This window comes from Arachis hypogaea, chromosome 3, assembly GCF_003086295.3.
Source record: "Arachis hypogaea cultivar Tifrunner chromosome 3, arahy.Tifrunner.gnm2.J5K5, whole genome shotgun sequence".
In the NCBI taxonomy this organism is placed as follows: Eukaryota; Viridiplantae; Streptophyta; class Magnoliopsida; order Fabales; family Fabaceae; genus Arachis; species Arachis hypogaea.
The window spans coordinates 132909533-132931880 of NC_092038.1; the positions used below are offsets into that span (position 1 = coordinate 132909533).

At 32.3% G+C, this 22348-nt stretch overlaps 3 protein-coding genes across 5 annotated transcripts; 2 read left to right on the forward strand and 1 right to left on the reverse strand.

Annotated features, from left to right (window-relative positions):
* The first annotated feature begins 2104 nt into the window (after positions 1-2104).
* LOC112791779 (uncharacterized) lies at positions 2105-3336 on the forward strand. The gene is made up of 4 exons (XM_025834741.3): positions 2105-2409; positions 2539-2644; positions 2753-2836; positions 3016-3336. The coding sequence occupies exons 1-4, from the start codon at positions 2344-2346 to the stop codon at positions 3066-3068; spliced, it is 309 nt and encodes a 102-aa protein (XP_025690526.1). The 5' UTR covers positions 2105-2343; the 3' UTR covers positions 3069-3336.
* On the reverse strand, positions 3317-5535 carry LOC112791778 (axial regulator YABBY 4). Of its 3 annotated transcripts, none has more exons than XM_025834740.3 (6): positions 5073-5535; positions 4868-4988; positions 4609-4657; positions 4430-4505; positions 4167-4262; positions 3317-3620 (listed from the first exon to the last, which is right to left on the reverse strand). In XM_025834740.3, exons 1-6 carry the CDS (start codon positions 5274-5276, stop codon positions 3543-3545), a joined length of 624 nt encoding a protein of 207 aa, XP_025690525.1. In that variant the 5' UTR covers positions 5277-5535; the 3' UTR covers positions 3317-3542. The 3 variants fall into 3 exon arrangements, with proteins under 3 accessions (XP_025690525.1, XP_025690524.1, XP_072089680.1); XM_025834739.3 differs by having other exon boundaries at positions 5055-5517; XM_072233579.1 differs by having other exon boundaries at positions 4868-5502.
* Positions 5536-16945: 11410 nt separating this feature from the next.
* LOC140183623 (uncharacterized) lies at positions 16946-18811 on the forward strand. Its single transcript, XM_072232086.1, has 3 exons — positions 16946-17311; positions 17396-18013; positions 18449-18811. Exons 1-3 carry the CDS (start codon positions 16946-16948, stop codon positions 18809-18811), a joined length of 1347 nt encoding a protein of 448 aa, XP_072088187.1.
* Positions 18812-22348: the final 3537 nt, after the last annotated feature.

Below are 22348 nucleotides of genomic sequence, written 5' to 3' on the forward strand. Positions count from 1 at the left end.
TCATGACCAGAAACACACAAAAAATATCCAAATGGGTAAAAATAATACTATTTTGATCTTTAATATTTATGTTAAGTTTTAATTTAGTTTATAGTGTTTTAAACGTTCAATTTTAGTTCTAAAAAATTTTAAATGAGTTTAATATTGTTCCATTGTTAGTTTATTTAAAGAGTTAATAATATTTGATATTATAAAGTAAGTAAAATCGACCATTATCAATATAAAAGCTTTTTTTTATTATGGAGCATTGATGATTGATTGCTAAGATTTGAGATTCTGTAAAAGAAGAACGAGAATAAGAAGTGTTACAAAAAATTTTTTGTTATGTTTCTTTAACACACGGAAATAAAAAGATAATTAACTTAACTAATAACATTGTTAATATCTATGTCATTCATTCGGTTAACTATTCATATTAAATTTAACAGGAGGATAATATTAAACTTGTTTAAATTTCTTTAGGATAAAAATAAAATGTTTAAAATGTTAAGAATCAATTAACATTTAACCAAAACATTAGAAATCAAAATAATACTTTACCTCATTCAAAGTGAACATCAAAGAATTTTAGATCGGCTAGTTTGATTTTTAGAAGAGAAGAACTTATTTTTAAACTTTTTTGCTAAATAAAGAGTTACTCTTTTTGTTAATTAAACAAATTTTAATTCTCTATTTATTATAGTTTATATCATCAATGGTTTAGATTTAGGATTAAATTTACAATTTATGATTTTTTTTTAACCTTTAATATAGCAAGTTAATTTTTAAAGTACTTGTATTCTTCACTTTCTCACATTTAGCATTCCCATCAAGATTGATTGGTTCCACTTTTAAGAGGACTAATATATCTTACAATGTATATATTTTTTGAACTTAATTGTCTTTTAGTAAAATTTGATAGAATATTTGCTTTATATATATTAAAAATTTAATTTAATTTTAATGTATTGTTAGTATAAATTAATTTTATACTTACATACAATTAGGTAATGCATATTAACAAAACTAATTACTTTTAACATTAATTGAATAAATAATTATTTAAAAAATGGATATAATTGCATAAGTGTGTAAAATGCATCAGAATTAAACTCTTAAAAACTTTATTAAAAGCTATGTAAACATGTATGAGAGTAAATCTAAAATTCACTTAGACCAATCTGATGTTTACTTTTAACTTTTTATCTTTATTTTGCCACTCATGTGAGAATCTTTGTTGAGAAAAAGGTTTAACTGTATTAAGAGTGAATGTTAAGATTATTATTAATAATATTTTTTTGATATTTTGTTTTAACAAATACATCACAAACATATATATCTCTTAAACTTTACGTATTTTTTATAAAAAAACTTAATTAATAACACAGAAGATTTAGTTAAACTCAATAAAACTCGAAGATTTATTGATGATGATAATGATAATTATCATAATAATGACACATTGTTTTTTGGTGCAATGAGATACATTTGTTGAGAAAGAAGTTTGCATGCTGTAATTGCTTGGAAACTATAACGAAATTATCGATCTCTCTCTGAGCAAAATAAATCTAATAAACTTGAGAGCAAAGCGACATTAATACCAATCTCATCGATGTTAGAACATATTATGACATTGCTTCAACACTTTTTAATTTTCTTTTGGTGTTGGAAATGGAAAAGACTGAATCTCAAATCTCAATTGCGTCATTGATATGGAAGCAAATGCAATCAAGTGGCTCTCTTCATTACTATTCACTAGCTAGGAGAAGAAGAAGGGGACCACCTCCCTCCATATTCATTATTCATTGCATTTCACCAAAAGAACTTCGTAGGACCCCCACAAAAGAGAAAAAAATTGTGGCAGTAATTAATTGATGCATGCATTAACTTAGGCCTATACTATATACCATACACTATACAGTAATAGTAGCAAGGTGCCCTTGTTTAAGTGGTTATAGCCTTGTCCACATTTTGGTCTTAATCAGCACATAAATTTGAAATATACATCAATCACATACACTTCTCTTATCCTCTTAGAAGATGAGGTGAATCTCTAGTGTTGGATTTCTTGAGCTATTTTGGCCCTTCACTATAGATATGTGTGGATAACACCATACAGTACTCATTTGTCTCTTTTCTAATATATATATATTATAATAAGAGCAATTCAAACCTCACAAAATATCTTCATGCATCCCTCCTTGTACTTTTTTTTTCTTTTTATATTATTTGTGTTTGTTTGCTTTCCTCTATTCATTCCTTTTCTAATTTGTTCTCTTTGATAATTTGTCCAAACTCCAAACATACAATTTTTTTCCCTTTTTTCTTCTCTTGCAATAGCACACAGTACAATAATATAATAATATGTATCACAGTCACCAGTATCCTCTTCCTTGTTTGTATTGCCACCCACACAGCTATATCAGGATGGTATATATAGATGTGTTCCTTATTCTATTTTTTCCCTTCTTTCTATTTGTGTACATTTTGGACATTTGTTCTAATTTAGTACTAGTTATTATTTTATATTGACATGCATGGAAAATAATAATAATGCAGGTTCAGAATCTTATAGAGAGATGCTTGCTATTTCATATGAGTCAAGATCAGTGCATAAAGGCACTAGCTGAACATGCAGGAATCAAGCCACTTGTTACACTTACAGGTCCATATATATTATATGAACCATATTATTATTAATGAGTTTTCAATTTCATCACTATGTATTTATTTGCATGTTGTGAAATTAAGTCTATGTTACAAATTTGTGCAGTGTGGAAAGAACTGCAAAAGGAGAATAAGGAATTCTTTAGGGACTATTTTCAAGTTACTACTCCCACCAGAAGGCCATTCTTCAGTAAGAGATCTGATCTAATTAAATAACCTCCCATTATATAAATTTAAAAAAAAATGTATAGAGATTTATATATGCAGGCTATAACTGAGGTTTTCTAATTCTTATCATTATTAGTGATATGAGAATTGGAAGATATATATAATGATCTGATGGTGCGTTGTCTAAATTTTACATTTCAGGCAGATATTGTAAAAGGGGACCAAGTTCAGCAAGAAGGAAAAATTGGAAATAATAATGTATAATTAATAATCACCGGATAATTATAATTAATCCAAAAAGGGAATGAAGGAATAGTGATTTATATATAGCTGATGATGATGAATGGTAAAAATTAATTAGTTAATGATGGTTTGATTATGTGCACTATTGCTGCTTAAGTAAACAGCTATATATATAGTTAGTATCCAATTGAATATTGATTGATGATGATGTATTATTATTTGTAGCAAGAAATTAAAAATGATGAATAAGATATCTATATACCCTACTACTTTGTGAAATTACCACGTAATATGGAGAAATTTTTGAGAATTTTTGACATTATCAGAACTCAGAAGAGAATTTGTGTGATCCTAAGACAAGTGAGATTGGGCGTACTAGTACTATAGGAAAAATTACATAGCATTTTCTAAACTCAAAATTTCTAATAATTTCCTTTTCCATTTTTTTTTTTAAAGAATGATTCGGAAAACATCTTTTTATTTCTTCACTTGAACGGTGCATTTATCATAGAATTCTCTAGATTCTTTCTTCCACGTCGATCTTCACCTTCTTCAATATTCACCTGTCAAATTAACATTTAATTCAAAATAACTAAATTAAAAGTACTATTATAAATTCATAATTAATTAATAATGACTCTATATGATGATACCGTGTAAAAAAATTCATACAATCATATAATTATATTTGAGTTTAGATAATTCTTTAAAAAAAATCTTTTAAAATAAAAAATTGATAAAATAATGGATTAAAATGAGAAGTTAATTATTATTGAATTTATAATTTTTATTATATATAAATTTTATTATCTTAATTTAAAATAATTAACTAAATTCTATTATTTTACCAATTTTTTTATTTTAAAAAGGTTTAATCTAATTTTTAAAAGTGAATTTAAAAATTGACTTTTTTGTTAATACAATAATATCTAATTGATTTTTGTAAATTTATTAATAGTAGATTAAAATTAAAAGTGAGATTCGAATTCGAAATCTAAATGAAAATAAAATGACTATAGCATTTGAGTTATAATTTGTTGCCTAAATTACCAAAGATTTGATATATACCAAGTTTCAACTCATATTTCAAATTCTGCTTTTAATCGTACCTTATTATTATTAGCAAGTTGGGGTGTGTGGGTAGAGCGCTCTTCGTCAATTTCATCATCTCCTCTTCTATACTCAGATGGGGGAAAATTGGCCCACTGAAAAAAATCATCATCACCATCACCAAATTCATCTTTCAAAATAATCTATATATATACTCCAATTTAAAATGCCTGTCATGCTTGTCTCAAATCATTTTTTTGAAAAAAATAAAATGATTTATTTAAATTCAAAGCATGGAAGGTAATTTAAGAGTGATGAGTACATTTTTTGCAGCAGTACTGAAAGCTTCCTTGTGAGCCATTTCAGGGTTTTCAGCTTTAAGCCTCTTAATCTCTTCTCTGCATTATTAATGAAACTAATAAGTTTCAATTCGACAGAATTAGTGAATGATAATTCACAAGAAAATCTCTGTATATTTAAATTAAAGACTATAAACATTACTTGATGAAACAGTTATAAGCCGACGGTGTTCGCTGTTTCTTTTCTGGCGCTGTAGATCCAAAAATCATCTCGTCATATAAAAAAAACAGTGCAACTAGGTATTTTTTAAGGTGAAAACTCAAATGCAGTCAGACACGTGAAGTTGATAGCTGAGAGTCGTAAAATGAAAATTTAGTCAAATTAGTAAAACCATTTAACAGCTCTCACCTATCAACTTTACCATCCTTTAAATTACGAAATTATATTCATGTTTACTCACGTTTATTGGGAGCAGAATCAGTTGTGAATGGAGTAGTTACATTATTATTGGCTTCCTCACAATCATTATAATTATTATGAGCGTTCAAAGTGCTAATCTTGTTGCCATCCTCAATATTTAGCTGCATTATTAAGAATTCATGAATTAATGAGCATATGATGATGACAAACAATGCAATTGTATGTACCTGATTGGAAGGGGTTACCAGAGAAGGAAGAAAGGAAGGTTTGATCATGTTGACAGAGAGAATGGTTGAGCAGTGGCCGCATCTGACACTGAGAACCGCCATTGACATGCTGGTGCATGGCACACACACCACTAAAATGGATGAACACAATCCACATTGCACGTAACATATCTCTTCAGGAACATCAAACACATGCCTCACTAGTGTTCTACTTGATGACATGCTTAATATTAATTAATTATATCAGAGTGATGAGGAGATAGAAAAGTAATGGAAACGAATTGAAGCATTTATATACTGCATATAGATAGATATAGTTGAAGAAGCTAATTAATAGTTTAATTTGAAAATGGACAATAATAATCATATATCATGTGCATCTTCTTCCTTTTTGTATGCTGCTTTAATTTCCACTGCCGCACTCAACTCCAACATTCATCCTAACAATCAGGAGTCAGGACACACTTTCTTTTTCCCTTCTACTTCTTTAAATGGATATAATTTTACAAATCATTTTTAGCTGGTAATTAATTAATATTCATGTGTAAACAATTGAAAACCTCCATTAATTAATTATTTTACTTGTTTAATTTGAGAAGCTTAATTAATAATATAATCTGCAGCTAATCAATTTCATCAGTATAACAATAATTAGGGTATATACAACATTAATAAATTTATTTACAAAATTAATTTATTTAAGACAAGATGACACGTTAATGTACGCAAGAAATGTAGATACAAAAAATATTATTTATGGCAAAGGGAAATGCTAGGGAGATAATGATTTTATTGAACAATATGAACAACCTCAATCAAATAAAAACACACTACACCTCTAAATTAACCTTCTAAATTTTAATATTAAAATAACCATCTGTTCATTAGAAAAATAAACATCCGATATATTTATTATTTATATTGTTTAATATTTTCATTGTTCACCTATACTTTTCTTATGGCAAAATGTTAAATTTTAGTCACTGTGACAATATTTCGTGATAAGTAAAAAATACGCTTATTTATTTTTACCACGATTTAATATTTGTAGTTAAAATTTGGTAACTAAATTCCGTTTTTGTAGTAGTGATGGTTCTTAACTCGTGATATTCCCATAAAAGGTTGAATATTCATTAGTATTATAAAAAAATTTGAAGATATCTTAAAATTGATGAAGATAATATGATTAGTAGAATTTATTATTTTTTATCGGTAGATAATCATCAATATTAAAAAACGTAGAGTAAAAATACGTTATTAAATTATTAAATTAAAGAAATTAGATTGATGAATAAAAATAATGGTAAAAAACAATAACTTCTATTTATTCTTTAATATTGTTTTATTGAAAATATCTTTGGAATTGACATAGGAACTTTTTCACGGGCTTCCAACATATGCATTATTTACAAGCTGAGGAGGGAGACTTTAATAGTAAATGAAAACTGGGCATGTTAGCATCATTGGAGACAAGTAACATCGTTAATATTGTTGCAATAATAAGCTTAATTAGCCATAGCTACGATCTAGCTGTGTATGTGCATGTGTATGTGAATGGGAGGGCCAGCTGTTAGCACTAAGCATGTGAATAAGAAACTAACAAAATGAATAATGATATTGTGTAGTGTTTAGGGTTCAAGAACCGCATAAACATGTCAAGTAGTAGTGACACATACACATGCATAATACAAGTACCCTTTATTTCAAAATTTCTTCAAATTTGACGATTTGGCTTTATCCTAAATCATGCTGTCTGTTTATTTATTACGCGTCCCCAACCTAGTAAGCATAAGACATGCAAGTCTCATTCAACTTTTTTGGTTCATTAGCTAGTGTCTTTGAATTTTGGAACAATAATTCTTGTATGGAAATCAATTCAATATATAATTCCAAGTTTCGGGTCGGGATTCCATTTTCCAAAACAAGTAGCAATAGTGAAGTAATTTCGACATAGTGAACTGTTCTCAACAAATCTCGTTGGTATTTAGTTACTATACTAATTAATTAAGTGACTAATAAACAATAGTCAGATATATATGATGAGTTCTATATATCCTAATAAATAATAAGACTAATAATGCAGTTTGAATTATTATTTAATTGGACAAAAATAAAAGTGCAACAATCCGGAAGCTTCTTTCCACATTTACACGCATACACAGCAACAAATGATATACCCAAGGTATTTATTAATTATTAGGCCTTGGAACCTTTTGAGTTTTGACTCGATCAAACTTTTGCAATTTACATAAAGTTATGAGAAAAAGTGTTAAGTGGACCCATTTTATGACACTTAAACTGCGTTTTGTTTACAGATACAACAAGACACTAAAATAAAAACACTGAAATATATGATTATGTTTGGTAGAAGAGATATAAACAGAAATAATATATTTAGAAATGTTAAATTAGTGTATTTTATATTTATTCTGATAGAAAAGATACAAAAATATTAATAAAAGATATAATTTATTTTTTATTTTTTTATTATTTTTATTAATTTTTTATAATTATATTTTTTATTATTATATTTTTTATCTCAAATTTTTTGAATGAAAAAAAAATAAATTAAATTTTTATAATTTATTCTAGTTTATTACTAAATATAATACAAAAATATACATTTTTATGTCTCTATTTATTAGTATCTTGTTTTATTCTATTTTCAATCTTGTCCTGTACTGATATAAAAATCAAAGGCAGCCTTAGTTATGAAGAAAATATTTTGATATTTTAAGAATATTTTGATGGAGGAAGGAATCCGTTTTGTAAGTGAAACAAGGAACGTCGATGCATCTTCCTCGGCTGTTCGCACTTCGCAGCCTCAACTCTCTCCCTCTCACAGTCTCACCTAAAAGCCTTCTGTTTTATGGGTTTGGCAAAATAGAAATGGGGCAACTATTTTTTTTCCCTTAAAGCCCAAAGTTTGTAAACCGTCCAAAAATCGAAACTCTATTGTGCACTAAGACTGCGTTTGTTTAGTATTATGTTTATTAACGCAAGACTAGGATTAAAATTTCAATTCCTTCAATATTTTCAAACAAATAGAGATACAGAAAATTAAAATTTTTTAAAATAAAAACTAAAATTTTATTAATAATTTACTCCAAAAACACTTTCATTCCAAATTTCTAATTTTAAATTTATCCTTTCTTCTTTTATTACAATTTTAGGTCAATAAATATAATACTAAATCTCAATTCTTTAATTTTAGTCTCACTAATATCTTAAAATAAATACGGTTTTAAAGAATTATTTTTTAAAATTTTTTTAATTTTAAAATTTAAATCATAAATTATAAATGGTATCTTAAATACTAATTCTTTAAATAATGAGTTAAAAATATAATTTTCTAATAAAAAATTTAATATATATCGATTAATTAAAAATTAATTTTTATATTTTTATTGTAGTAAATATAGATTTTTTTTGGTAGATGAATTCTTTAATTGTGGATTGTCAATATTGTATGTTAACGTAAGAATAATAGGCTAATCACGTCATATTTTCTATACTAACCTCTTAATAAGTCTTTGGATAAATTACTATTTATATTTATAAAAAATACAGATGCTGACAAATGTACCTATATAAGAATAAAACGATAATTATAACTACAAAAGATAGCTTCTGTGTGTCAAGAATACCCAAACATTGATTACACAATTAATCGATTAGGATATTTTTGGCAAACAAAAACTATCTTCTGTAAATACAATTGTCATTATATTCTTATATAGATACATTTATCAGCGTTTATATCTTTTATAGAAACAAATGGTAATTTATTCTAAGTCTTAATTAAAGGATCAAGCGATGAGATACATATCAAATTATTAATCACGGTAACTAAAGTCTATAACTATTTTCAATAACATGGCAACTTCGTTTTGTTGAGAATTATGATTAAAAAAATCACAAAATTTTATATTTATTTTAATTCTAAGGTACGATAAAATTATTGTTTTAGAAAAATATTTATTTTTATATTTAATTATTATAAAATTGATGATAATATTTTTGTAAAATATAATAAAATTTATAAATTTTTTAATTAATAATAATAAAAAAATTTAAACTCTCTTAAACTAAAAAAAGGAAAAAAATAAGATTTGACAAATAATTTTTTTACTTAACTTGTTTTGAGTGAAAAGAATATATATATATATATATATATATATATATATATATATATATGTTCCATGAATAATCCAAAGTCAAGTACGACATTAAATGGTTATGACTTTATGTTATTGTGTGAATAGGTACAATGTATCATTATACATACCAATCATCATATATGTAAATATACAATTATTAACAATTAATTAACTCAAAATCGGTTAAAATTTAACCATTCGCTTAAATATTAATATTAATAAAATTAATATAATAAATAAAAATTTGTAAATATTCTTTATATTTAACGTAGTTGCATCGTGCTACCAACAAAGCTAACTTGGCTTAGATGATCAAACATATTATGAGAAAAACGCTGAATAATATTAAGTTTGTCGTCGAAAATTATAAAAAAAAAAATTGAATTATCGTTGGATTTACCGTCCAAAATAATCAGACGATATAAATTTCGTCGGTAAATATTTATCGTTAGATTTTCTTTATCTGACAGTAATTACTGTCGGATTTTGTGATAGAATATAGTTAGTATGAAAATAGATCGTATTGGATATTACTGTCAGAAATTTCTGACGGAAACATTAGCGTCACATCGTTCGTTTTCCCGCTATATTACCAAGGGATCATCCGACGGTAACGCCGACGGAAATATTTTTTGAAATTTTTTTAAAATTATGTTACTATCAAAAAGTTTCGACGGTAGCATTTTCACTTTTTTTTAATTATCTTTTTCTGTCCATCTCTAGTGTACTGGAATAATTAACAATTGAAATAGTGCTTCAAACTTGATGTGAAGTACGAAAAATATAACTTACAAATACCGAATGATGGTAACTGAAATATCTAAACATTCACAGAACTATGTTTACAGTTACTAAAATATATATTACAAATACAATTAGGTTTTTAAAAAAATACATATTACAGAACTATGCTTACACTAACCTTAATCCGATTCATCATCTTCTACCTCTGGTTCACCATCCTCCTATTCCGATGTAGTTTCCTGATTATCATCGAACTCATCTTCTTCTTCTTCGTCGCCATCGACCTCGTCTTCTTCTTGAAGATCGTCGTCCTTTGGTGGAAGTGCGTCGGCATCTAATTCAATGTCAATGATATCATCATCCATAACAATAGACCTAAGGAAGATTGCCTCACCAGTATCAAGCACCATTTTCGAAGGAGTTGGGTTTGTCATGCACATTTTGGGACTCAGGTTATAAGATGTCACGACTACGGGCCAATAAGAGTACGTATTATCGAAATTGAAATTTGGTGCGAACTTGTCAGAGCACAAACCTAGTCTAACATTCTTGGGCTCACTCGCAGATATAGGATGGACCCGATCAAAATGCTTTCAAACTTCTCAGTGTGACAAATGCGTCATGATTCCATCGTCTCTCTTGTTGCTACTATGCCAAGTCATGTGAGGGGTCAAATTCATCGATGGATACAATCATTTCAACCTAGGGACTAAGGGCAAGTGATACATCTGTTAAGTGGAATTCTCTTTAATCGACGTTTACCAATCTGTTCTCTCTCGACTTGAAACCTCGGTGATCTACAAAATCTGCATTTATTAAGGTTTGCATCCGTCTTGTAGTATAGCATACAATCATTCAAACAACAATCAATTTTTATCGCATTTAGATCCAATTTTGAAATTAGCTTCTTTGCTTCATAGTGGTTTCGGAGGATGCTAGATGACTCTATAGATACCAATTCGTTGCAAAGGGTGGCTCACTTACCAAAAGACTCTTAGGTATGATTTGACTCTAACTTAATACTTATCATTTTAACACACGCAGATAACTTCGAATGAACGAATCTATCGCACAAAGGTTTCGCAGCAGCTTCTAGCAGATGATAAAATCTCTTCGCTTCCAGGTTAGGCTCTTCTTCAACCTCGTCCAATTCCATCACACTTGTTGTATCTCTCTTGGTTAGCCTCCCAAGTCATTTCATCCATGTTTAGGTCTCTCATCACCCGAACCCTCGTTGATTGACAACTGGACCTATTCAAATTAGAGGCAGACCGGTTAATTTCCTACTCATCCACTTCTCCGTGTTCCATCTACATCCAATACCCATCCTTAAACTCATTATGATAGAGGTGAAGCATTATATCCGTAGGTCCTAATCACTTAGTCAGCCGACACTTTTGACACGCATATCTAGAAATCCCTTCAAACATAAACGGTTCCATGCTTAAAATATGCACGACAAACATGTTAATCCCCTCAAAGATTTCGGGTTTCAAACCCCTCGGCCATTGTTATCCCTCTCATACATCTATAGATGACAACTAAGAATCATATCGAAACACACACCCTAAAATTCAACGAACAATATAAATTACTAATTTTTTTTAGAAATTTCGGCAGAGTGTCCCCTATAATTAGAATCTCCCACCGAATACAGTTATCATGTTCTGCAAACCAAACACATTTTAAACAATTTAAACGATAATTCAACAGAACTTCTCCTTAATTCAGCGACATCCATCGAACCAATACAACAATTTTCATATAGGAAATAGCTGTAGGCATAAATCAATAACATACAGGCATTTAATAAAATATCACATCCTAACCGTTCTAGTGCGCAACCTCTTATAACTCCATAATTTTTCAGCAAACAAGGGTTTTGAGAAGGCGTCACTATGCGACCTTCTCTCACTTCCGTCCCAAAACTCTATCCTAAGAAAAGCAAGTCCAACATAAAATTTAAACAATTTATTGTATTTAGAGATAGAAAATCGACCTGAAATATTATTGCGACAAAAAAAGAAGGAAACTCCAACTGAGCTCAGTGGAAATAACATCGTCCTAATAAAAAGGATTACTTATTAAATTCACAAGTTCAAACTAATTCGAAAAATAATTTAAAAGAATAGGTAAAACTCATTATTCTAATTAATTAAAATCTAATATTCTTATTTCAACCAAACCAACAAGAGACATGACAAATTTATCTTTTACTTACATTAAATTAACACAACAATTCCTAATAACATACTTTATTAAACAAATTTAACCACTAATTTAATAACAATCTTGACAAAATGTTAAACTCAAAATAATATAAAAAAATATAATAACTATACCAACAAACCAATATGATGATAATGGCTGCGGTCTCTCTTTAATATCGTGGTGACAGAGGCAGCCGTGAGAACGACGTGAGCAGCAACTGCGGCGGAGGATGCGACAGAGACAGCAACAGCAGATTCGATGAGCACGTGCAGTAGCGGTAACAACGGGTGCTCTAGGCGCGGTGGCGGAAAGCTTCGACAATAACCACGGTGATTGTTGTTTTCAGAGGTGTGAGCAGATATGAGAGAGAGAGAGAGAGAGAGAGAGAGAGAGAGAGAGAGAGAGAAGAGAGAGAACGGCGTCGGACAATTGAGGGAAAAGGACTTTGCATTTGAATTTAGCCCCAAATTTACCGTCAAATTTTTTGTCAGATTGATCTGACAGTAACATTTTCTGTGTGATAAAAATGCAACGTTTTACTAAACAACGTTACCATCGGATCTACCTACCGATAAGTCCAACAGTAGTAAATACGTCAAGTTTTTTTTTTCTCTCTAAATATTACCATCAACGTTGCCGTTGGAATTGCTGTTTCGACGGTAATATTTTAAGGTGATGAATTTACTGCCAAATTCAACGGTAAATCTGACAGAAAATTCGTCGTTAATGTCCGACGCTAAATCCAACAATACTCAACGTTTTTCTTGTAATCACATACACTAACTAGATTAAGATCAACTACGCATAATTTCATTACGTTAATTAATTAATCAGAAATAATCCATGATGAAGATTCTTAATTAATAAATACATGTATGTATTGATAAGATAAGCCTAAATGTAGTTCCTAAAGTTGCACTCGAGCCTTAGGGTAGTCCCTGAACTTAAAAGTTACACATATTCATCCATGAAGTTGCACTCCGGAACTCAGACTTGTCCTTCTGGCACATTCTGTCCATCTGGCGCTACCGGAAAGCTGAGTTGGCATCCTTCGTGACACGTGGGCATTACAGAAATGATGCCATATTGGCTGTGGTGCCAAAATGACATGAAACAACATCGTTTCACGCTGAAAACCTCCCTCCCTCAACGTTACACTAACGTATTGTCTCCCCCATCTCAAAACACAAAACAAACACAACACAAACTAAGGTTTCTTTTTCTCCGATACACTCACCAATGGTGCCTGTGTGATTGGATTAACCGCACCGATTTTAATCGAAAACTTAGGCTCTAGAGCATTGCTTTTGTCATCTCCTTCATACACAGAGTTATGAAGCCTGGTTTCTCTGAAACAAGTAAGGCAAAAATGAAAAAATATGTTATTTCTCTATTTTTTGATATTGTTGTTAATTTAATATTAAAAAAAGTTTAGTCCATCTTTTTCGATTGTAATCTGTGGGAATGAACGTCTCTGTTTTGTGCTTTGTGTAGGGGTGGAAAAAGGTCAGGCGGCCTGCCAGGGGCCTGCAGCCTGACCTGTGTTTGACCTGGCCTGGCCTGGCCTGTTATAAAATAGGTACAGGCCCAGGCTCTTTTAAAAGCCTTAATACATTAATAGGCCAGGCCCATGCTTACTAATTAGCCTTATAGGCCTGTCAGGCCTGCCTGGGCCTATTAAAATATAATTAAATATATAAATAATTATTTATTATTAATAAAATTATGAGATATTTTAAATTTATTATATTTTATTATAAATATTTTTGTATATTTTAAATATGTTAGAAGTTTAAAATTTTTTATAAATATTAAATATATGACATATTATATATAACAATTTTTATTAAAAAATAAATTTTTTAAATAATATTTTTATTTTTGTAAAAAAAATTATCAGGCCTTTTAACAGGCTTCAGGCCAGGCCAGACTGAATAACAGGCCAGGCCTAGTACATTATAAAGAGCCTATAACAGGCTGCAGGCCAGGCTCAGGCCAATCAACTGTATGACAGGTCAAGCCTGTTAAGAGCAAAGCCTGGCCTGTCCTGGCCTGTTTCCAACCCTAGCTTTATGTTAGGGTTTGATCAAAACTAGGTTTCTTAGTGGTTTGGCCAACAAAATTATAAACTGGGAGTGTTTCTTGTGTTTTGTTGATATGAAAACTTGTTCTTTATGTGTTAGGGTTTACTGCAGTTAGTTATGGAGTTTCCAAATTATTAATGTGTTTCAGAACATGACTCTGATCAATGATTTTTTTTTTAAATTGCAGATGGGTGATCCGTTGATTACCATCATATTTTACCATGGAGAGTCGTTTATCACAGAGGCTGATGAAAGTATGTCTTACAACGGTGGAGGGATTTGTGAGTTGTCGGACGTTGATACAGACACATTGGATGTATTTTTCTTCCGAGACTATCACAAGAATATTGGGTATGACAAGGTTAGTCAAACTTAGTGGCTGGTGCCTCATAGACCTTTGTAAACTGGTTTAAGAGTAATAACAAATGATAAGGAGCTCATAGAGATGTGTTACCTGGCTCAGGAGAACAAGGGGGTTATTCATGTGTACTACGAATATGGAGTATCTGAACCTGTATATATTGAGGAAGCAGAACCAGTGGCATCTAAAGGCAAGGAGCTGATGGTGCCAAAAACTTGGTGCGAAATTTATAACCCACAAACTAATCAGCAAGTGCACCAGGTCGTACCAAGTAATACCTCAGGTGAGTGAGGGTCGATCTCACGAGGATTGATGGCCTAAGCAGCAATGATTGGATGAATTACTTAGTTAGACAAACAGAAAATGGTGTTTTGAGAGTTCAAAAGCATTAACAGTAAATTCAGAAAATCAGACAGCAAGCAGTAAATTGAGGTGAAATATATATGGAAAAAACAGTTAAGACTTCAGAGATATCTATCTTCCGGATTGACTTTTCTTACTAACTATTTTAATCATGCAAGATTCAATTCATGGCAAACTATATGTGACTAAACCCTAATTCGTTAAACCTTTTTAGTCTCCTCTAACCATTATCAACTGCCAATTCCTTGGTCACTTGATTCCAATTAGAGGTTTAAGTTCAAATCTAGTTTATGTGCCACAAAAATCCTAATTAATATAAGAGGATTATATGTCATGTATTTTGTTAAGTCCAGATAATTAAAAATTTAGGAGAAATTATTTTCAAGCTGTTGTTCAAGTAAAGAGCATTTCCAAGTTATACAAGAACTCAATTAGAACAATGGTCATACTTCCGTTCCACACAGATTCATAAGATAAAGAACAAAAATAATTCTTGAAAGTGAAATCAGTACATGAATTAAAATAGAAAAATAATAGAATCAATCCATACAATAGACAGAGCTCCTAACCTTAACAGTGGAGGTTTAGTTGCTCATGGTTCAGAGAAAAAAAACAAGGATTCTGAAAAAAATGTAAAGTACGGAATGAGGTAGAAGAGAAGAGATGAGAATAGCCTGAAGGGCTGATTTTTTTCCCTTTTATATCTAATCCTAATTAATGTAAAATATATTTTCTAACCTAAATAATATCTTTTCCTATTTGTAATTAAAATAAAGTTTAATCAAAATTAATAAAAGATTGTGTGCTGGCTTCTTGAAGAAGTAGGACCACATGAATTTGTTAAACCTGGCGCCACTCAACCCGCTTGTAATTGTTGCTCTTTCTTCATCTTGGCCACCAAGGCAGCGCAAAAAAGGAGCTTTATAGTGATGGCGCCAAACTTGGGATTTCTCAAGTTTGGCGCCACCAAGGCAGTAATTTTATATGAAAGGTGTAGACTATTATATATCGTTGGAAAGCTCTGAAAGTTGGCTTTCCAGTGCCGCTAAAATCATGGAAATTGGATCTCTGTAGCTCAAGTTATTATTGTTTGAGTGCAAGGAGGTCAAGGTTGACAGCATCATCTACTTTCTTCTTCTTCTTCTACAGAAACTCCATCAAATCTATCCGAATGCTACCTGAAATAAATAGAATTTAACACAACTCAAAGTAGCATTCATAGTGGCTAAAAGATAATTAAATCTTGATTAAATTTAACAATTTGAATGCAAATTCATTATGAAAAGATAGAAAAGATGCTCATACGTCAATACTAACCATTTTTCCCACCTCAAACCCCACCACCAATGCCACAATCGAACTAATTCCCACCACAACACCATGAACTCCAACTTCTGAACCAAAAAAGCCTACTAATACAACAAAACCAAAGGAGCCATCTTCTTCAATTTCTGCTGGTAACCGAAACATACCAGAAAAAATATCCCCCTAACCCACTGCAAGTCTTGGATCTAAGCCCAATCCACCTCCAAAAACAATGGCCCAACCCAGGAAAACCAAGCCCAAAATCCCACCCAAAAAATGGCCCAACCCATTGCAATTCCTAAACCATGGTCCAAAGTGAAAGAAACCAAGAAGGTCGTACCAAAGAGAGGCTATAAGAATGTAAAAATAGCAGCAGCATCATATGGAAGGAGGCCACTGACAAGAGCTGCTACTGCTGGAAATATTGCAAGAACAATTCGTAAGGGAAAACAACCCAAAATAGCCTTTGTTGCTTTGTCTAGCTCAGATGAATCCTTAGACAGCCATAACAGTTATGATAGTGCAGAGGATGAACCATATAGGCCTGGTGGTGACGAGGTGTTCAGTGAAGAAGACTTGCCTCTGGATAGATGAGCAGCAAAGACTAATGTAAAACTGAGAACTAGGACAGACAAGAAATTTACAAAACTAAAGAAGGCTGTTATGGTTGAAGATGATGGTCCTGTTTGTGTAAACTCAGATTCTGAGGATGATGAAATTTTTTTTGGACCGATTCCTAAGTTTGGATCATCAGTTGCTCCTTATAATGATGTGCAGGATGAAGCTTATAATGATTCTGATGGTGGAGACTCATGGCATTGGGAAGAAATGAAGACTCCTTCGAACTCTGAGGATGAGTTAGAAGAAGTTAATTCATATGACGTTTTCCCTGTGTTCAGAGAAGGAGGGAGGTTTGGAGAGCTTAGACTTGAGATTGGAATGACATTCACTACAAAGATGGAGTTCAAAGAGGATGTGCATGAATATTGTATACAAGATGGTAGAAGGATTTGGTTTAAGAACAATAACGTGAGGATGAGAGCTGTGGGTAAGGATGAGAGCTGTGGCTAGCTTTTGTATGCTTCTAATAATACTGAGAACAATTGCTGGCAGATCAAGATGTTCATAGATGACCACACCTGTGCAAGAGAGACCAAAAACATACTAGCTAATAGGAAGTGGCTAGCGTGCAAATTGGTGAAGAAGCTAAGAAAATATCCGAATTTGAGACACTTCAAGGCTGCACAATATTTTAAGACAAAATGTGATTTAGATTTAAACAAGTCTTCACTGACCAGGGCCTTAGGAGATGCTAGATCTATTATGTACGGTGATGCTGCTGCCCAATATAGCATGGCGAGGGATTATGGGCTAACACTGCTAAAGAGCAATCCAGACTCCACTGTCACAGTTGATGTTATACCTCAGCCCAACCCTGATGATGATCCAATATTTGAGAAGATGTATGTTTGTTTGGAGGGATGTAAAAAAGGATTTCTGGCTGGTTGTAGACCCCTCATAGGCTTGGATGGAGCTTTTCAGAAGACACGACATGGTGGTCAGATCCCGTCTGCTATTGGCCAAGATGCAAACAACCATATATATGTGATTGCCTATGCAATTGTCCTTGTTGAGAACATTGAGAACTGGAGGTGGTTCTTGGAATTACTTCATCAAGACTTGGGGGATTATAAGAAGAACAAGCTGTGTTTTATCTTAGATATGCAGAAGGTATGCAATATTTGTTGTCTTTATTGGTTGTTACTTATTAGTTATTACTTATCAAGTGTGAATCTATTGTTACTTATTAGTTGTTACCATAGGTTGTGCTTGAACACGTCGTTTATAAACTGGGCTGCTGTTTATACATGCTAAATAATGTCCTGGGCTGATGTTTATACATGCTGCATAATGTCCTGTTTGTATGTAACAGTGCTGTTTAGGGACTAGTTTGATGTCACTTACATAAGTTTAGGGACTAGTTTGATGTCACTTATAAAAGTGTAGGGACTATTTTGGTACTCGAAAACAAGTGTCTAAAAACTTTTTTTTTACCTCAAATAGGGCCTTATAAATGCAGTTAAGGAGGTTTTTTCAGATATCCATCACAGATTCTGTGTTTGGCATTCGTGGAAGAACTTTAATAAGTAATGGAAGGATCTCCAGCTTAGAGGGTTACTGTGGGATTGTGCAAGGTGTACTAGCCAAGATGGATTCCTTGAAATCATAAAAAAGATTGAGAGGGTTAATAAGGAGGCCTGTGAGCATTTGAACAAGTGGCCTAGAGACTCTTGGAGCCGGGCATTCTTCAGTAATGCACTTAAAATAGACAACATCTGCAACAATGCGTGTGAAGTCTTCAACTCCAGGATCAAGGATACTAGAGCTAAGCCTATTATCACGCTCTTGGAAGAAGTCAAGATGTATGCAATGAGGTCGATAGCTAGGAACAAGGTCAAGCTTAATTCAAAGACTGGAATTCTACCTCCTATACAGCGCAACAGGTTAGAAAAGATACAGAAGGAATAAAAAATTGGGTCCCGATGTAGTCTGGTGACGCAGACTATGAGAAGTTCGAAGTTCATGGGTGGCCAACCAACATGGTTGTGGACTTGGGAAAGAGGCTCTGCACATGTGATTTCTGGCAATTGAGTGGTAATATTTTTTAAATTCTTTGTTTTAATCTTATTATCATTATCAGCCTTTGTTGTTAGCTTACTGCTGTTTAGGGATGCCATATATGCATGCGTGTGCTGCACTGGTAAGGGCTGGTAAGAGACCGAAGGAGTTTTGTCATGAGTGGTTGACCATGGAAGCATATAATAACACATATGCCTTCCATATCAATCCAATTCCAGGTCAAGCACTATGGAAAAAGTCACCATATAACATACCACAAGCGCCAAAATTTAGAAACAAGCCAGGACCACTTAAGAAAAAAAGAAGAAAGGATGCAGATGAGGAGCCAAGTGGGAGTAAAAAGCAGAAGACCAAGATGAAAAGAATTTATAAAAAAGGTCGATGTCGTTATTGTGGCGAAGCAGGACACATAGAAAGAAACTGTCCAAAGAGAGCTGCTGATGAAGAGGCTGTTGCAGCTGCAGAGGTTGCCGCTGCACAACCCACTGCTGCTAATGGTGGTGAAGGTCAGGCCAACTCTGCTGCCCCTGTCCCACAAGCCCCAACTGAAATCAATCTTGACCTAAGTGAACCACCTTTGTCAGCAACTGATGACTCTCAACAGGTTCACAAACTTAGATGACTTTGAATTTATTATATTCATATCCTTACCTAGTTTACTAACTATCTTACATGTTTTCGCTGATAGGTTTTACCCTCGCCGGTTAGGCCACCAAAGCTCCCTTTAAAAAAAAGTTCTCCAAGCATCATGAAAAAATAACTTCAAGGAGTAGCAATCCACCAGCAATCACCCCACCTGCTACTACCCCACCAGGAAGCAGTCAACCAGCAAGGAATTCCCCACCTAACTCTATGAAAGTTGCAACACAGGGGATTGCTACTAGGCTTGCAAAGTTTATGAAGTTTGTGCCCAACCCTGGATTCAAGGCACCCAGACACAAAAAATAAAGATTAGGATGATTGTGTTTAGGGACACATGGTGTCTTTGTGTATCTATTTTACTAAAGTTTTTTACCATGTATGCTTTCTTAAACGTTGTCCTATTGTTGGGGATTTTAGTATTTGAAACTTATGAGGTCAATATGTTAACAACTTTGATATACTTGGTGTTTTGGCTCTATAAGGCCTTTTTTGGATGAAACATTACCAATATGAATTATGACTTTCTTGAATTGAGTTTTGTCAGCTTTTTGGCTATATTTTGTCCTTTGTTACATAATTAAGAGTAATTCAAACCCTGTCCATTTCCATTTCCATTTCATTGAACAGAAGTGCAGGAACAGAAGTATGCATACAATCAAACACTTTAATTTGCATTTCTTTCAAACAAAAGGACAGGAACAAGTACATGAACAACATATGCATATAACATGTATGTCATTTATTTTTTGCTAGATACAGTTGACCATATTGTCTATCCAACTTTAACACAAGAACACCAACTACAATCAGCAGCATGAACACAAACATCAAATCCCCCCATTTTTAGAACCATAATTTCAGCCTCTAATCTACCAAATTTCCAAGCAATCTTCATCTTTCACTCTTCATTATCAACTGAATGTCTTGTTCTATCATCACATGATATGACATCTTCTTCCAAATCTTTATCAACCCACAAAAACAATCCATACCATTTCTTACCTACAGTCTGCACAGCCAAGAAAATTGAATCAACAAATTTTATATCCATAAATACAGCAATCAACAACAATAATACTTACATTGTAGTTTGGGCAACCCAAGAACGGTCTCCTTCGATTAGAATCTGTCCCTGACCACCGCAGCACTGGTCTCGACCCGCAACCACACCATTCTGGCAAACGCGATTCTCTATTTCTATTCATTCTCCTCATGATGCTTCCAAATGATCGTGGATTGTTCGAGCTCCCAGCTGCATTGCTTGCGCTTGCCATAACCGTCGGGCTTCAAAGATGGAGAAGACAAGAACAGAAAACCGAAGAGAAAAGAAGAGAGTGAGCACTTTGGGCTTCAAAATTGGGGATTAGGGTTTTAAGTTGAATTAAGGGAACAAATTGATTCGGGACAGTTTACTCTGCCACAGCAGCTAGCCGTAGTAATGCCCACGTGTCACGAAGGATGCCAACTCAGCTTTCTGGTAGCGCTAGATGGACAGAATGTGCCGGAAGGACAAGTCTGAGTCCCGGAATGCAACTTCAGAGATGAATACGGGTAACTTTTAAATTAAGGGACTACTATAAGGTTTGAGTGCAACTTCAGGTGATGAATTTACTGTCAATGTTACCCTCGGAATTGTTGTTTCGACGGTAATATTTTAAGGTGATGAATTTACTGCCAAATTTGACGATAAATCCGACAGAAAATTCGCCGTTAATGTCTGACACTAAATTCAACAATCTCAACCTTTTTCTTGTAATCACATACACTAACTAGATTAAGATCAACTATGCCATAATTTCATTACGTTAATTAATTAATCAGAAATAATCCATGATGAAGATTCTTAATTAATACATACATGTATGGATTGATGGATGTATACTATAAAGTGAAGTTCATGAAACCAAGTTCCATAATGTACGCTGAAATACATAATAAATATATTATAGGAAAAGTTTAGGGGTCAGCAGCTTTATTAAATTTTGGCCAACATGTAATCAGCAAAGAAAAGTGAGCTATTGGATGAAATCTCACATCAATCTCACACCATTAGAATCATCATTGATGGCTACTTGATGGCTACAAATCACAAAAATTGTTGGCCCCTAACACCCATCTATATTATATTCTCTATGTGCTGATGGGCAAACAATTTTTCAAACCGAATAAAAATGGTCATATATATCAAGCGTCATGGATGAAATTAAAATTTCTAAAAGGGTTAAGTATTTTTTTCATCCCTAAGGTCTGAGGCTATAATCAAAATCATCCCCGACTTTTTTTTGTTATTAAAATCATCCTCAACGTTACAAAACGTTATAAAATTGTCTTTTTGTCCATAAACAATATTTTTTGGACAAATTTATCCTTAAACAAAAATGGAAAAACCCTCCCTACCCTTACCACTAACCTCCATCATTATCACCATTGCTACACATCTCATCCTCCCTTTCTTTATTACCATCACCTCTGCCACCATAACCATCACCACTTCCACCATAACCACCATATCTATGATTTTAAAATCATTCTTACTGCTAAACATACACAAGTCTAGATCTCTTGGAGTACAAATAATATATCTAAATTTGGCTAACGGATGATTTTAGTAAACTATTACAAGAATTTTCATCTCTAAAATCTTTAACAACACATTAGAAAAGAAATTTATAAAACTACTAACCAAAAAACAATATAAAAATTAAAAATAGAAGTAATAAAAGAAAGTTATTATGGTTTTGCTGTCTCTTATGTTGAGAAGTGATTTTTTTGTGCCTCAGGACC